At 45.1% G+C, this 16428-nt stretch overlaps 1 protein-coding gene across 2 annotated transcripts in view; it reads right to left on the bottom strand.

Annotated features, from left to right (window-relative positions):
• LOC146811724 (perforin-1-like) overlaps positions 1-16428 on the bottom strand; it is a 48221-nt gene that overhangs the window by 7174 nt on the left and 24619 nt on the right. For both annotated transcript variants that reach the window (XM_085618722.1, XM_085618723.1), the window contains one exon: positions 4193-4777. In XM_085618722.1, the coding sequence (XP_085474848.1) occupies positions 4193-4734 (542 nt within the window). In that variant the 5' untranslated portion in view covers positions 4735-4777. The remainder of the gene's footprint in view (positions 1-4192; positions 4778-16428) is intronic.

Below are 16428 nucleotides of genomic sequence, written 5' to 3'. Positions count from 1 at the left end.
TTAAATGACCTGGGGTTTGCCGGTCTCCCATCCTGCTCCTTCTAGAAAATGCCTGTCTCACTTCTACAAGGCTGGACGCTTGACTACCAAAGGAATCTTGCTCATCTCCCTTCCTCTGGCTTTGTATGCCATCTGTTATACGTCATCTGTTATACCTGCCTTCTGGAATCCTACTCGTTGACTGCCCTCAACCTCATGTACATAAGGAGAGTCTCATTCATCCCCCACATAACTGCACATGTGCTAATAAATGTGTGCGTGGGGGCAGAGCCATGACAATGTCTTCCACGCGACTCGTGGGCGGGTTGGTGCGGGCCACAGGATAGGGAATGTGGATAGATTGGTAGGTCAGAGTTGTGAAGCTCCAATCAGTTAAATTATTAGGGGAAAGAAGGTTCTGGCACTTTTGGCCATTACTTCACTCTGAGTAGGTGGTTGTCAGGAAGTGCTTGATTCCTTCCCTCAATCCTTCCTTTTTAAAGGTAAGAATAAGGCTATTCTGGGATAAAGATTGGTTACTTTTTTCGCTCAGCATTTGTTTTTGACAACGTAGGGCAGACTGCAACGTTGGTGTGTAAAGAGTGTGCGTGGCTTGGGTTAGTTAGCCGCAGTGTGGGTCTACCTAGCTCAGCGGGGGTAAATGGAAAAGCTCAGAAGGTTCAGAAGCCAAAGGGGAAAGGTTATGAGGATTGTGGCTGGATCAGTAAGAAAGGATGCATGGATGAGGAGAAAAGAAGGGTGAGTGATAGTAAAACGGTGTAATGGGGAAAATACTGTGAAAACCGCAAATTTCAAGGGTGGCGGGCTGTTGGGTTTACAATATGTATTAGTGATGCAGGGGGTGGTATTTGTATTGTTGGACATTTTTGCCGACCTATCCTAATAAAATGTAATTTTCTATTACAGCAAAGGCCTGTGTTCGTCTCGTCTGATGCCATGTCATTCATTCCCACATCACTGGCCTCATTCACCTCAACGGCGTGTCACTCAGTTCTACATTTCAATAATGTCTCACTCTTTCTCGATACCTCAGTTCTTTCCTGTTCTATGGGTGTCTCACTCATTCCTCAAATCACTGACGCTATCCACGTTTACAGTCTCCCATGTTTCCCACAAAAGTGTCCTCATATACATCACTATTCTCCACATCACTTACTGTTCAATAAGTGTCAATCATTTCTAACATCACTGTGGAGAACCCAAACAAAAACCATTCCACAGCAGAAATCCCAGCAGTGACTAAAATCTTTGATAGAGTAACTTTATCTGCTACAAATACTATTCATGGAATTTTGCCCTCGAAGTCAGAGGACATTTCTAACTGGTTTGCATCACTTTTGAAGATTCAGTTCACCGATTCCTGGAAAAGATAATTAAACTAAACAGAAAAATGTTGATCCAACAAGGCTACCACACCACCATTCTCACCATCAGCCCTCTGTCAAATCAACACACTCCCAGTAAAAACAAATTATACTGAGGACCTTCTTCCATTCCTTAAAACAAATTAAAACATGCCTACTTAAACGTTAACTGTTGTAGATCCAATCTCATTTCATTGACTGTCTCCACACTTTCACCAGCGGATTTCTCCATATCCCAGCACATCTATCCCTCCCGCCCTGCACTCCTCTCCACATCTTTCACCTACTTTCTAATTTTCTTCTCTGGTACGTCTTCCTTCCACTTCCTTCCTCACTTTCAATTGTATCTCTTCTCTTAACTCCTTCTTTCCCTCTTGTTTACCTCGCTCCACAAGATCCCATTCCAGCTGACTACTATGTTGATATCACTCACCTTTTCTTCTTTCCTCAGCTCCCTACTTGTAGTCATCTCATTCACTCTGTCTACAGATGTCTTCTGATAGACCCTTTTTGCCTACTGGTTCCACATTAACCAAGTGGTTGCTCTCCCCCAAACCACTACATACCCCCTGCACGTTTTATTTGAGTTTCAGTAAAGGACTATTCGGAAATGTCATGCTTCTTGGAAGGCTGGTGAAGATTCTCGACTTCACCAAGGCAACGTTTCGGCCAGTCGGCCAGGTGCAGGTTGCGATTTATTTGTCTCGGATGTCATTCAACTGCCGGGAATAGTTTGGGCTTGCAATAAACTAACTAAAACAGTTCTGAATGAGGACAATTTGTCTTCTACTTTTCAGTCTTGATGTTAATCCTGGGAAGCAGTGGTTAAACAATTGCTGCTGTATCAGAGGGATTGCCATGTGGAGTGTGAGACTTCTGAGAACAAGAAATTGTCTGTCTACAGATGCCAGCTGATATCAGTCCACAGCCTTCCTCCCACAGCCCTGAGTGGGACCTTTTACCACTACAGCACCAAGCAGCTAAACCTGCAATTCTCCATTTTTTAATAAAAAAAACTTTTAAAACTTTGCAAGCTTTACACTTTATGACACATGCAAAGTTTAAAGAAACAGCTCTCATCATTTTTAAAAGATCAAACAACCTTGGTAAAACTAAGATGCTACTAATCAAACCCGAGGGAACTAGCGTTTGGAGTACTACAGGGCTCTTCCATGCACCTTGTGTTTTTTAACCACTATATGCCCAGTAGGCAGCAGCTGGAGATAATCGAGCGTTGGATCCCAATTCCAAGCCTTTGCTGACAATACTCAAATTTTGGTACTATTTGATTAGGGTTGAAACTAAATGACAAAGTTAAAATGTTGCCTCACTGATATCTGAAGATGAATGTTTGACAATGAAAAGAAAAGCAGGATAGAGTTATTCTGAACTGGGATTCTGCTACGTAAAAACTCATTAAGAGATTGAAAAACAGTGTTGAGCGTATTGGAAAGTAAACAATCTAAGGACGTTGCAGGACGAACATGTCACCATAAGCCCCCAAGTAAAAGTGATGTTTTGTTAAGCATTGGTGAAAGCTTACTTTAAAAACTTCAGATAGCACAAAATAGAAGAACCAAGTTAGCCAATGGCAGAGAAAGGAGAGATGAGATATCAGGAGCAAGGAGGGAGCTCTTGTGGCTCAAGATGGAGATTCTTGTAAACTTTAGGTATCAGTGTCTGGCACATAGATGTACCATTAGCAAGCATCTAGATATGTGACTGAAAGATCCTATACCACTATTGCATCAGATGCCTAAGAAATTCCTATACTAGGATTTCTTTTCATTTATCCAGGTTTGGTGGAAAAGTTTCCTTTAACTTAGCTCATGGGCTTTGTGCTAATTGAACATCAAACATAGTTTTCCATCAGGATATAATTACATTCAGATTTACCTTAAACATCTGCACGTTCATGATTCACAACTCAGAAGCAGGCAACAAGGTACCTAGGGGCCAGAGATATTTGCTTAAAATGGCTAAACATATGTTATCATTATCGTAAACTTTGTGGTCGTCAACGAAAGCCTATCCATGTGTGCCAATTGTGGGAAATTGGGACCTCAATGCAAGAAATGTTCCTTTGCTAACCAATTCAGAGGTGCAAACTCAAGATGATCTTTGGGCTGCTTCACTTGCTGTAAAAGTGGCCTTTTTTAAAATAAAATAGAGGTGGTTGGTGTCTAAGTAGGAAATTATAAATGGATTGCTGGGCGTCTGAAATGTTTTTGATAGGTATGTTTAAGGTGCCAATTAAATATGTCTTCATTTCCACAGAACACTATAACATGCTGTGGAAATTTTCCAAAAGAAAAGGATAGGTAAAAAGATCAAATCCACTCCTGTGGCTGGTTCTTATACTATAGCATCTATTTGGGGAGCAGTGTGGAGTTTGCCTGCTGTGTTGTGTGTGGCCAGCTGCGGTCCTTCCCTCACGAACGAGGTCTGATTTAATTGGAATATCACTCATTCTTACTCGACTGCCCTCATTTGCTTCACTAGGGTTCCTCCTACTTTCACACACACCACGGTGACTTACTCCTTGCTCATCACTGGTCCCTTGTCCTGCAACAGAGTGATCGTCATTCTTCTTCCTTCCTCACCTCATTGACCTTCGTTCCCACATCAGTGACATACTCACCAAATAGACTGAATCATTTGCACATTGTTGGTCTCATTCATTTCAATGCAGGCTCACTCGCTCCTTTCAGTGTGGTTGCGCACCCCTCCAGCGTCGCAGTTTTTGAGCACTTTGCAAAATAGCCCCTTCTACAGCATGTTGTTATGAAGATTGGCCATTCACCGACTCCATACCCAATGTTACTTACTTGTAGTAACTGCAGTGGACTTCGTGCTTTGTGAAACTGTATTTGTCGTGGAGCCTTTTGTTGTTCGCAAACTTGGCCTCCCCAGACTGAGAGCCGACGTAGACCAGTTGCTCCTTGATGTTCTGCCTGGGCAGTGGGCGAAGTCCTATGGTCCAGTTGTTCTTCACCCACTTTCCAAGCGATGCTACTACTTCAGCACTGGATGGGAAGTTGGTCGTGTCAATCTTCCCGTGACATTCATCAATGGTAGTCCAGTCTGCGAAGACGTCTGGCAGCTTCTGGATGTCCTTGTACTGGTGACTGTTCTGGCACGCGATACATGTTTTGCCAGGAGTTGTTGTCATCTGGATTATTGCGTACTGCTTCTGGCTCATTGTGGTGATATCGAAGCCATTCGCAGCGCTGGAAATGCCAGGAATGTATTTGTATGTCTTGCAGTCTTCAGGGGTGGCAGTCACACAGCGGCCATCTGCATTGGCTATAAGTACTGGGGCCACCACCAGCACCCACAGGGAAAACACTTGTTTCCCAATGTGGCCCATGACTACCACCGAATGGCGCCCTATCCAGAGACCTCTTTCTCTCCTGAAAACAAAGCACAGAGAATTATTGCAACTAGCGGAGTATCAAGGGTCCATGTAGACACCACCCCTACAATTTGCCATATTTTAGGTCACTGATTCTGTCAATATGTCTCTATGAGCATATACGGATGTAGTAACTTCATACCAAGGTAACTGTCCAAAATTAAAACACACTAGTCCTCTTTGAGAGAAGTATGCCAAAAATCTCGTAAATTAAAAAGAATAAACCTTGGTTTGTAGCTGTTTTGCATGGCAAATCTGGTAATGCAGGGAAGAACTGTATTATAATTATGTGAATGCGAAAGAAATACACTTTACATTTCAGTTTCCAACATTATCAAGGGGTAAAACCATAGGAAACCAAGAGGTTTATTTGCTAAAGTTTTGCAAAGGCATTCACGTGGCACAATGTAATAGAAAATGTGGCGTCTATTCACTATGCATTACACGTCCTGCAAGCACACCACTAAATTGTGTTGCACTTTGGAAGCACCAGGTCGCACTTCTTCCGCGTCACAGAATCTGGCTGTTATCAGCTGTGGCTGGTGAAAGTGATGGTAAGTAAATACCTACCTCAAATTACAGTGGACAAGCAAACAAGTTTGATTGCCTCAGGTGCGCTCAGAGAGGGTGTTACTACATTTTAAGAAAATTTAACTAAAAGGTGCCTTTTACAGCATAGATTTCACTTATATCCTCTAAAAATTCTGCCTGGGTGAAATTTTAATTATGCCAGAGTAATCTAAGTAATTTCAGTCATTTCCTGTTACACTTTTGACTTGAAATTACCAAAAACTACCCGATTACGCTCGTTTACGTAATTATGAGTAATCTGGCACAACAACCCAACTGCAGCAGCACATGATCAATGAACTCAGCTAGCACAAGAGGCTGCTGGCTGATTTGTGTTCTGTTCCATTTAGGATGCGAGAGTGCCTTTTGCGCTAATGAAAATATCACTAAACGCTGAATTACGCTCCTTGTGCAGTTCTGCGTAATCTTCCATAATTTTGCTGTCATTTTAGATATATACAGTACAATAAATCACACGAGTTACTCCTTAAATATTCAGTAAAAGATTTACAACATGCTAAGGAACCTAACCCTCTACAGGACTTTTGGGGGTGCACCCTTTATAAAAGAAAACTATATAATGGCAGTGTTGGAGGGAAGATTTATCACGGGCCATGGAAGCTAGGAGGAGATAAAATCTCCTCTGTTCTCTAACTTGTCGCTCTGCGGTTGCCTCTTCCTTAAAAGCGGGAAACCTGCCCAGGAAGCAAGTACCAGGCCAGGATGCAGCTTACTGTATGTCGAAGTTTCAGGGGGATGTTGACCTTTGATACCGAGCACGGAGCACTCGGGTAGGGTGGGGGCTACTAGTTTGGAGCAGGAGGCCTCGCAGAAAGAGGAACTGAATATGAGTTGGGTCAGACCTGCCATCAGCCTGCAATACACTAAAATGGCAGAGCTATGGTCAATTTAACAAAGGCCTATATTTTGAATAGAAGGGCCTACACAGGGGTTTTATGCTGGCTAAGTGGGAGGGATGTCTTAGGACAATTATATGGTAACACAGGACCCACTGGTCAATTTAATACGGCCTACAAATTAGGCTGGCAGGGCAAGGACAAGGGTCTCATACTTCAGGTGTGGACAGAACGGTCCAGGGGCCCCCTATGATACAAAATCTACCCTCTCTTAGCAGCAAAACACTGATTTGTTTAGCACAATTTTCCTAAACATTTACTAGCAGGTCAGGAAACTGGGTTAAGCTATTTTAAAGAGCATTTCTAAAAAAAAATAATCTAATATACCATCTTGCTTCGTTTCTACAATGAACTTTCTCCCATCCTGTGGCTTTGAAGCAGATCCTAAATCATACAGTTTCACCACTTTAAAGCACATTATCAGTGATGTGTTAAGGGATGTGGGGCCAGATGTACAAAGCATTTTTGTGTTCACAAATGCTCCGATTTGGAGTTCGCAACATCAAAAAGGCCTTTTGCAATGTACTAATCCCATTCAGGGGTCAGTAACTTTTTTTGACTCCTAAAATGAATTAAAAAATATATAAGGAATCATAGTTCGGAAGACGTTATAGATGAGCCTTAAAAATAGCATTTACTATCCATATGTCTCAATGATTTAGGTCCAAAATAGCAGTTGTAAAGCATAGAAAAGTTACCACTCCCAAGTTGACGTGGCAACCCATTCACAAGACGGAAGGGGTCTAAGATGAAACTGTCTTACTATTTGATAATGCCCTAACTAGATTTGAATTAGACTTTTTTTTCAAAATGAATAAAGTAGATGGAGATTCATACTAGTTTGGTAAAGGATATGTTATACGCATCTAAAGGTGAAGCCCTTGCTAAAGGAGTTTGAGGACTAAATTCACATGTAGACACCTCTGTGCAAATCTCTTTGGATACCTTTTAGGGATTTTATGAAATACGTTGTGTCTCCTATGAAGAAGATCTCTGTTAAATTCTTCAAAATTGTAAGAGAATATGTTGAAAACGAACTCCTTAGAAAGTAATTAGTACACACGTAGGTCACATGGTGTACTGGAAGAATTAGTTAAGGTTAATGTCAACTTTATTAAGAAAAATATAAAAATGCATCCTCTCTTCAGTGCAAAGCTAAAGTCAAATATTATGACAGTCAAAACATAGTAGGCAAATTATAAACATTATTTGAAAGCTTATAAGGAAGCTTACTTGTAAAGAGTATTGAAGATGAAGCTAGCAGAGTTGTGAATAAAAATATTAGTGCAAAAACAACAGTTGATTGACAGAATGCAGAACAATGTCATACATTCACCCCAGTACAGAGATCTGGGCCTAAATCCATCGTTTTTTTGCTCACCATGCCGTTCCAGTTTAAACCCAGCCATATGCAAATCAGTCTTGACCCTGTGCCTCATGGGTACAGTCCAGCCCGAACTGCCAAGCTAGGTCCTCCCTGGACTGGAAACAAGCATCCTAGGACCGGTTTCAGGATTTCACCCCTCTTCAGCTAGGATAGCTTGATTCCAGTGGCATGGAGAGCACAGAACCCACGTCTGGGCATACCCTTCCCACTCGGTGTGACAAATGCAAAAACAACAGTTGATGGACGGAATGTAGAACAATGTCATACATTCACCCAAGTACAAAAAATATTAGTAACTGTTTTAATTAAATACTATGAGAAATTGCATGCTGCAGAGGTTACTCCGTCAACACCAGCTATTAAAATACATATTTTCAAGTATTAAAAATGATTCTTTCAAAGATTGTGAAAAGGTAGAGTTAACTATTCGAGAGCTTACATTGAATCTACTGCAAAATTCTCCAAGTCCAGATAGAATAAAGTTTTTTCATACTAATACCTGAGTCCTTTGAGATTATTTAAGACATTTTTCCCGGATAAGTCAGCAGGTTCTTTTTTTGAGCCATAGATTTGTGTCAAGAAAGGATAGATGTAACTTTATGGAAGAACTACAGATCAATTTCGCTGACTAACATGGATTGCAAGTTATATGCTAAATTGAACATTCGGACACTAAAGATTCATTCTTCCTAATCTATTTGCATATAAGCAGGGGAACATTGTTTTAGGATAATGTTACTTAAAAATATATATATATTAAGTAAGACCTAGGGTATGTCCTTAAATATTGTTGTTTTTGTAGTTGGTGCACGAAAAAGCTTTTGACCAGCTGGGTTCGGAATACATGTTTTAAACTTTAAAATGGCATAGTATTGGAACAAAATGTTTGAAGTATATCATTCTATTTGTTAGTTTATTGCTTAATTTCTTTCAGAAGCGGTACAAGACAGGGATGTCCCTTATCACTGCTTTTGCCTTTTCTAGATTTAGAACTTTTTCTACATCAGATTAAAGAAAATAATGTTTTCCTGGCAATGAATTAAAGTTATCTGCATATGCATCTTATTACACGTTTCAAAACAGTGTATCACAATGCAACAATTATTTGCTGAAGTGGATTCATTTTCCATTGATTCTAAGTATAAATGAATAGTTGATAAGGAAGAAATCTTGCTATTGAATACGTTTGGAGATTATTGTTAGATTTGGAAAACTCAGAAAAGCAAGGATTTGAGTGTTTACGTCTCTAACTCAATTGAAGAGGCAACTTAAGTAAACCTTGGGGATAGCAAATCAAAGATGTGCATAGCATTGAAGTGGTCTTGTGAGAAGTTGGCCTGGTATATGCTGTTCACTAGTTCTAGTGACCACCTTGTACCATGCCAAGCAACCCTTATGGTGTGGTTGTAAGTCAACCTTTTCGGACTAGCTGCCCTAGTGGTAGCGTAGGCTAAGCAGTCTTTGAGGCTAAACTCGTGAAGCGTGTTAAGCAGGCTGTTTTACCAATAGTAACCCCCTTTTATACCAATGAAAGGACACCACACAGATATATATTCAAAATATATATGTATTTATTTCTCAAAGTAACCCCTAGTCTCTTTATGAGCACAGGAGCACAAATCGTCAAACAAGATTATCACAGAATACACAGAAGTTGCACTTTATATGGATAGGCCCTGGTGGCCACTCGAACCATATACTAAAATAGTGGTATAAGTACCACGAACAGAAAAGGAAAAAGGCCTAGGGCCTCTAGAATCGCTGGGCCTACAAGGAGCTAACGTCAGTTAGTGACCAGGAGGTCCACGGGTGGCGTGTGCAGAGCAAATAGTCACACGCGTGCTCCCATAGGTTTCAATGGGTGCGTAAAAAGTACAAAGTTACTGCAAAAGGAATCTTCCGGATGACCTAGGAACTTAAGATTTCGAACACAGGCACTAGAGATGTAATACTACACTTGGGCACAGGTGTGCCAGCTTTACCTCACCCACAGGAAGCGGGTGCATAGGCCTCGAAGTGCGTCGGGTTTCTTCTATCTGTTCCGTGGGGCCTGTAGACAAAAGTGCTGCAGGCGGTCGGTCGGGAAGAGATGCAGTGGATCCAAGGGTGGATCGGAGATGTTGAAGACCTGTAAGCAGAGGGGACAGTGTTCACAGTCACTAGCCAGTGACCAGCGTGGCACCAGGTGGGTACCAGGCGATGTCGGGTGCAAACAGGTGATGAGGGGTAGCTTGTCTCCGCAGCCACGTGGTCCCTGAAGGTCGAGGACGTCCAGGAGTCGGCTCACGAGCTGTCCCACGCAGGCTCTCGCTGTCGGCGGTGTCGGCGACTTGATCGAAGCAAACAAGCCTTGGCAAAAGCAATTGTAGAAGGATTCGGAAATCAGCTGTTGGTTCTGACCAGCAAGGTCAGAGGGATTGCTCCTTTGGAGGGGAGCAAGGGCCAGTCTGGAGCAACCAGACCAGCGGTGTTTGTCGTAGATTTCGTCGCCAAGATGGCCACTAGCCAGCGGGCCAGCAACCGGTTAGGCGCGTCGAGTGGCAAAATGCAGAAGGGCCCCACGCAGATCGTGGAGATGCTGGAGGGCTCACCTTTGGTGCAGATGCTGCTCGAGGGTTGGGCTTCTCAGGACCCAAAGCACAACTTGGAGGGAGCCTCGGTTGTTGCACTTGTCAGCTTGTCGTAGTCGTTCCAAGATGGCTGGCTCCACGTGTCTCGGTGCCTCCACGGGTCTCCTCTTTGCAGGGACTGTGGATCGGGCGGTGAGAGGTCTGGAGGTCCAGGTCTTGTCAGTCTCTGGGCTCGGGCTCCGGCGGGAGGCGGCGGCAAAGCAGACGTTGATTCGCTGGATGGTGCTTGCGTTAGCAAGGTGGTCACTCCCTGACCACAGGGGAGATTTTCTTCAGTCTTCTGTGCAGCAGAATGTCGAAGTTCCCGTCTTCTTCTTAGTTTCAAGTTGATTCCAGGATGTCTGAAGTCTTAGGACACAGCTCCTACCTTTATTCAGATTCTAGGGGCCGGACTACCTGCTAGGTCCCCCCCTATGGGTGGGACCAGGAAGGGGGGTGGTTACACCCCCAATCCTTTGTCCAGCTCGCCCCAGGCCCGGGACTGGTGTGCCCCAGGACCGGTTTGAACTGGCATATGCACCGAGGCTCCTTGTGAGCCACAGGCATGTCTGGTTTCTTTCAAGCCCTACCTGACCAATACACAAAATCCTGTCTGGGGTGGTGCACGCACCTCCCCTGGCAGGAAACCCTTTGTCCACACCTCCCAAGCTGGAAGGACTCCCAGCAGCAGGAGGGCAGACTTGTGTCTGTGGTGGCAGCATCCATTTTGTGGAGCTGAGGCTATGTCTGATTTTACCCGGGTTTCAGGTACTGTACATGTCGTGTCCCTCTAGAAGGGTGGAATGCTAACCCCGTCGCCAGAATTGGCGAGGGGTTAGTATTCCAATTCGTATGACACCTTACTCGACATGTTTTGATAAAGCCAAACCAAAGATAGCATTTAACCGCGAGGTTCATAATGCACTTAAGAGTATATGGTATGACGATATCTGGAAACAGTAGAAGGAAGTTGTTCCGACCACTGCAGACAGGCTCAGCTCATGCCAGAGCACCATCTCACATGGAACCAAGCACTCTGCCTTCAGGATTGTTAAGGCCTGCTATAGGAGTGACTTATAGGTTACCAGGTGTCCCATTTAAGGTTAGGTATAGGTATACTACACCTAAGTAAGAGGTGATTACACCAACTTACCCCAGCTGAGTGATCAGCCAGTTGTGTCAAATCGTTAGGCCAAGCCTGGGGTGGCATAATACATGCTGCAGCCCTTGGCAGGCCTTGGGTACACCAATGCCCTGGGTACCTAGTGTACACTGGTACAGGGGCTGACAGGGTGATCCACTTCCAATTGGTTATGCACCTAGGGTGCATAGTTTTAATTTAGTAGAGAGAACAGCAGGCTGGGGGTCTGATTGGCAGGCCCACAGCCTCAATATGTCAAAAACCAGTGAAGCAAAAAGCAAAAATTTGGGGTGACCATAGGATAGCAGACCCTACTCTCCTACACAACCCCCCCCCAAACGCTGGGACATTAAACTAGCCTTGACCAGTCTCGTCTTCATGTCCTAAGTGGAAGTACCTGGAGAGACCATCTGCATTCCCATGGTCAGTACCTGGCCGGTGCTCCACTGTAAAGTCCATCCCCTGTAGGGAAATGGACCACCTAAGCAGTTTGGGGTTTTCACCCTTCATCTGATTTAGCCACAAGAGGGGCTTATGGTCGGTCTGAATCTTGAAGTGAGTGCCAAACAAGTATGGCCTCAGCTTCTTCAGGGCCCACACCACAGCAAAGGCCTCCCTCTCAATAGCTGACCAATTCTTCTCTCTGGGGGTCAACCTTCTGCTAATAAAAGCAATGGGTTGGTCTTGACCATCTACATTAAGTTGTGACAGCACAGCTCCCACACCCAACTCAGAAGCATCTGTTTGGACAATAAACTCTTTGGAGTAGTCAGGACTTTTCAGGATAGGTGCAGAGCACATGGCCTCCTTCAGGTCATCAAATGCCTTTTGACAGCTTACTGTCCACTGAACCTTTTTGGGCATCTTCTTGGATGTCAGATCATTAAGAGGAGTCACAATGGACCCATAGTTCTTAACAAACTTCCTGTAGTACCCAGTCAAGCCCAAGAAAGCTCGAACTTGAGTCTGGGTGGTTGGAGGGGACCAATCCTTGATGGACTGTATCTTACTCTCCAGTGGTTGAACTTGGCCCCCACCTACAAGGTGGCCCAAATACACAACCTTACTCTGCCCTATCTGGCACTTAGTAGCCTTGATAGTGAGGCCTGCCCTTTGCAGAGCCTCAAGAGCCTTCTTCAGGTGGATCAGGTGATCCTCCCAGGTGGAACTAAAGACAGCAATGTCATCAAGATATGCTGCGCAAAAGTCATCCAACCCAGTAAGGACTTGGTTCACCAGCCTTTGGAAGGTGGCAGGTGCATTCTTCAGACCAAAGGGCATCACCACAAACTGATAATGCCCACCTGGGGTTGAGAATGCTGTTTTGGCCTTAGACTCCTCAGCTAATCTGATTTGCCAATAGCCAGCTGTCAAGTCAAATGTGCTCAAAAACTTTGCAGAAGCTAGTTTGTCTATGAGCTCATCTGCCCTTGGAATAGGGTGTGCATCTGTCCTGGTGACAGCATTGAGTCCTCTGTAGTCCACACAGAACCTCATCTCTCTCTTGCCATCTTTGGTGTGAGGTTTGGGGACCAGAACCACTGGGCTAGCCCAGGGGCTCTCTGAGGGTTCAATGACACCTAATTCCAGCATTTTATGTACCTCAGCCTTTATACAGTCCCTGACGTGGTCAGGTTGTCTGTAAAGTTTGTTCTTTACAGGCAGACTGTCACCAGTGTCCACAACATGGGTACACCAGTCAGTTTGACTAGGTATCAAGGAAAACATATGTGAAAATGATTGTAGAACCTGTCTACATTCAGTCTGCTGATGGGCAGTGAGGTTGCCTCCAAGGGTCACTCCTTCAACTGAGCCATCTTCAGGGTTCTGAGACAACAGGTCTGGGAGAGGGTCACTCTCTTCCTCCTGTCCCTCATCTGTAGCCATGAGCAAGCCCATGTCTGCCCTGTCAACATATGCTTTAAGCCTGTTAACATGGAGTACCCTGTGGGGACTCCTGGGAGTTCCTAGGTCCACCAAGTAGGTGACCTCTCCCTTCTTTTCCAGGATTGTATGGGGTCCAGACCATTTGTCTTGGAGTGCTGCTGGGGCCACTGGCTCCAACACCCATACCTTCTGTCCTGGCTGATACTCAACCAAGACAGCCTTTTGGTCATGCCAAGCTTTCTGTAAGGCCTGGCTTGCCTCAAGGTTTTTAGATGCCTTCTCCATATACTCAGCCATCCTGGAGCGGAGACCAAGTACATAGTCCACTATGTCTAGCTTAGGCTTTTTGAGAGGTAACTCCCATCCTTCCTTCACCAAACACAGTGGGCCTCTCACAGGGTGCCCAAACAACAATTCAAAGGGGCTGTAGCCAACTCCTTTTTGTGGGACCTCTCTGTAAGCAAACAGAAGGCAGGGTAGAAGGATATCCCATCTTCGCCTGAGCTTTTCAGGTAATCCTTTGATCATACCCTTTAGGGTCTTGTTGAATCTCTCAACAAGCCCATTGCATTGTGGGTGATAAGGGGTGGTGAACTTGTAGTTGACACCACATTCCTTCCACATAGCTGTCAAGTATCCTGACATAAAGTTGGTACCTCTGTCAGATACTACCTCCTTAGGAAACCCCACTCTGGAGAATACTCCCAGCAGGGCCCTGGCCACAACAGGTGCTGTAGTGGTCCTAAGGGGAATTGCCTCTGGATACCTGGTGGCATGATCCACTACCACCAGTATAAATCTGTGCCCAGATGCAGTGGGAGGATCCATGGGACCCACTATGTCTATTCCCACTCTTTCAAAGGGAACCCCCACCACAGGTAGTGGTATCAGGGGGGCCTTTGTTGTGCCACCTGATTTGCCACTGGCTTGGCAGGTAACACAGGAGCGACAAAACTCCTTTGTATCTTCATTCATATGAGGCCAGTGAAAGTGAGGGACAAGTCTGTCCCAGGTCTTGTTCTGGCCTAGGTGTCCTGCTAAAGGAATATCATGGGCCAAGGTAAGGAGGAAGCCCCTAAATTGCAGAGGTATAACCAACCTCCTGGTTGCACCAGGCTTGGGGTCTCTAGCCTCTGAATAAAGGAGCCCTTCATCCCAATACACTTTATGGGTACCTTGAGCATTCCCAGCAGCCTCAGCAGCAGCCAGCTGTCTGAGGGGTTCAAGAGAGGGACAGGATAACTGAGCCTGCCTCAAGTCAGCCCTTGAAGGTCCCCCTGTCCCCAGAAACTCAACCTGATCAGGTTCAAGCTCTTCAGGGACAGTTCCTTCAGGGTCCTCTAGATCAGCTTCCTGGGAAGGCTGATCATCACTCTGAGGCAGGGGGGAAGGCACAGCCTTGACCCTCCTGTTCTTCTTCTTGGTAGGTGCTTGGTCCATTGTTCCAGGATCCAAGACCTGAGGTTCAGTGAGGCACTTTTTGGCCTGTGACCTGGTCACAGCAAGGACATGTGATGATATACCTAACATCTCTGCATGAGTCCTGTACTCCACTTCTGACCATAGAGAACTCTCTAGGTCATTGCCCAACAAACATTCTACTGGGAGGTCTGCACTAACCACAACCCTTTTGAGGCCAGTTACCCCTCCCCATGAGAAGTTAACAACTGCCACACTATGTGAAGTAGTGGCATTGCTGGCATTGGTCACCAGGTAGTTCTCACCTGGTATGTACTGTCCAGGATCCACAAAGCCTGGTGTCACCATAGTGACACTGGCACATGTGTCCCTGTAGGCTTGAGCCACTTTTTCATTTATTAAAGGAGTCTGTCTGTACTTGCCCAGGTTACTGGGGCTCACAGTCAGGGACAAATCAATGTCCCCATCACAGATCAAGACTGCCTGTGTAAGGGTTCTGTCTAAGTCAGAATCTCCTTCAGTTCCCATAGTGATTCCCACTACACCCTTTGTCTGGGGACCAACACTGCTAACAGTAGTACTGGGAGCAGGTGCCTTAGGGGCAACAGTGTTGGGGGCTCCACCCTTTTTGCAATCACTAGTCCAGTGAGTCGTATTTTTACAATGATTGCACCAGGGTTTCTTTTGACCTTCTTTCTTCTTTTTGGACTGTTGGGACCCACCCTCCTTAGTAGTAGTTTGGGGCCCTGTTGAAGACTTCTGGTCTTTAGGTTTCTGATCTCCACCCTTTTGGTCTGTTTTCTTCTGATCACCCCCTTGGCCCTGGTTCTGGTTCTTTTGCTTAACCCTGGTTCTGACCCATTTGTCTGCCTTCTTTCCCAATTCTTGGGGAGAGGTCAGATCAGAGTCAACCAAGTGTTGATGCAGTTGCTGGTTTTGACAGTTATTTAAAATCTGTTCTCTCATCATCAAATTATACAATCCTGTAAAATCAGATACCTTACTTCCCAGCAACCAACCCTCCAAAGCCTTAGTGGCACATTCAATGTATTCAGACCAGTCCTGAGTCTGTGTCTTTTGGGTGTCTCTGAACATTAACCTGTACTGCTCAGTGGTTAAGCCTAACCCATCAACTAGAACACTCTTCAGGACTCTGTAGTTTCTGACATCCTCTTCTCTAACAGTGAGGAGTCTGTCTCTGCCTCTTCCTTCAAAGGAGAGCCAGAGGATTGCTGCCCACTGATCTTCAGGAACCTGCTGTACTTTGCAGGCTCTCTCAAGAGCAGTTATCCACTTGTGGATGTCATCCCCACTTTTGTAGGGGGGCACAACCTTAGACAGGTTTCTATTGTCGAAAACCCTATCTTTGTCCTTAGGGACAATGCTGCCACCAGTGGGTATAGACCCACTCTCTTTATGCTGTCTAGCCTTGCTAAGTTTCTCTTCCATCAGGGCTACTTCTAGCTCCTGCTTCCTGATCCTCAGCTGAGCCTCTTGCATCTTGGCCTCATGTTCCCTCCTCTGAGGGGTGGTCATCCTTCTCCTGGAGTGACCTTGAGAGCCTCTAGAGCCATGGGAAGCATTGGAGTCACCTGAGCGATTCCTTTGCCTTCTAAGCCCTGTGTTAAGTCCACTGGGGAGATCCAGTGGGTTGAACCCACTGTCAGTCCCCAATAGCCTTGGTTTAGCTGGGCCAAGTATAACACTTGGCACTGGGCT

This window comes from Triturus cristatus, chromosome 7 (genome assembly GCF_964204655.1).
Source record: "Triturus cristatus chromosome 7, aTriCri1.1, whole genome shotgun sequence".
Classification (NCBI taxonomy): Eukaryota; Metazoa; Chordata; class Amphibia; order Caudata; family Salamandridae; genus Triturus; species Triturus cristatus.
This window is presented reverse-complemented; position numbering and strand designations above follow the sequence as displayed.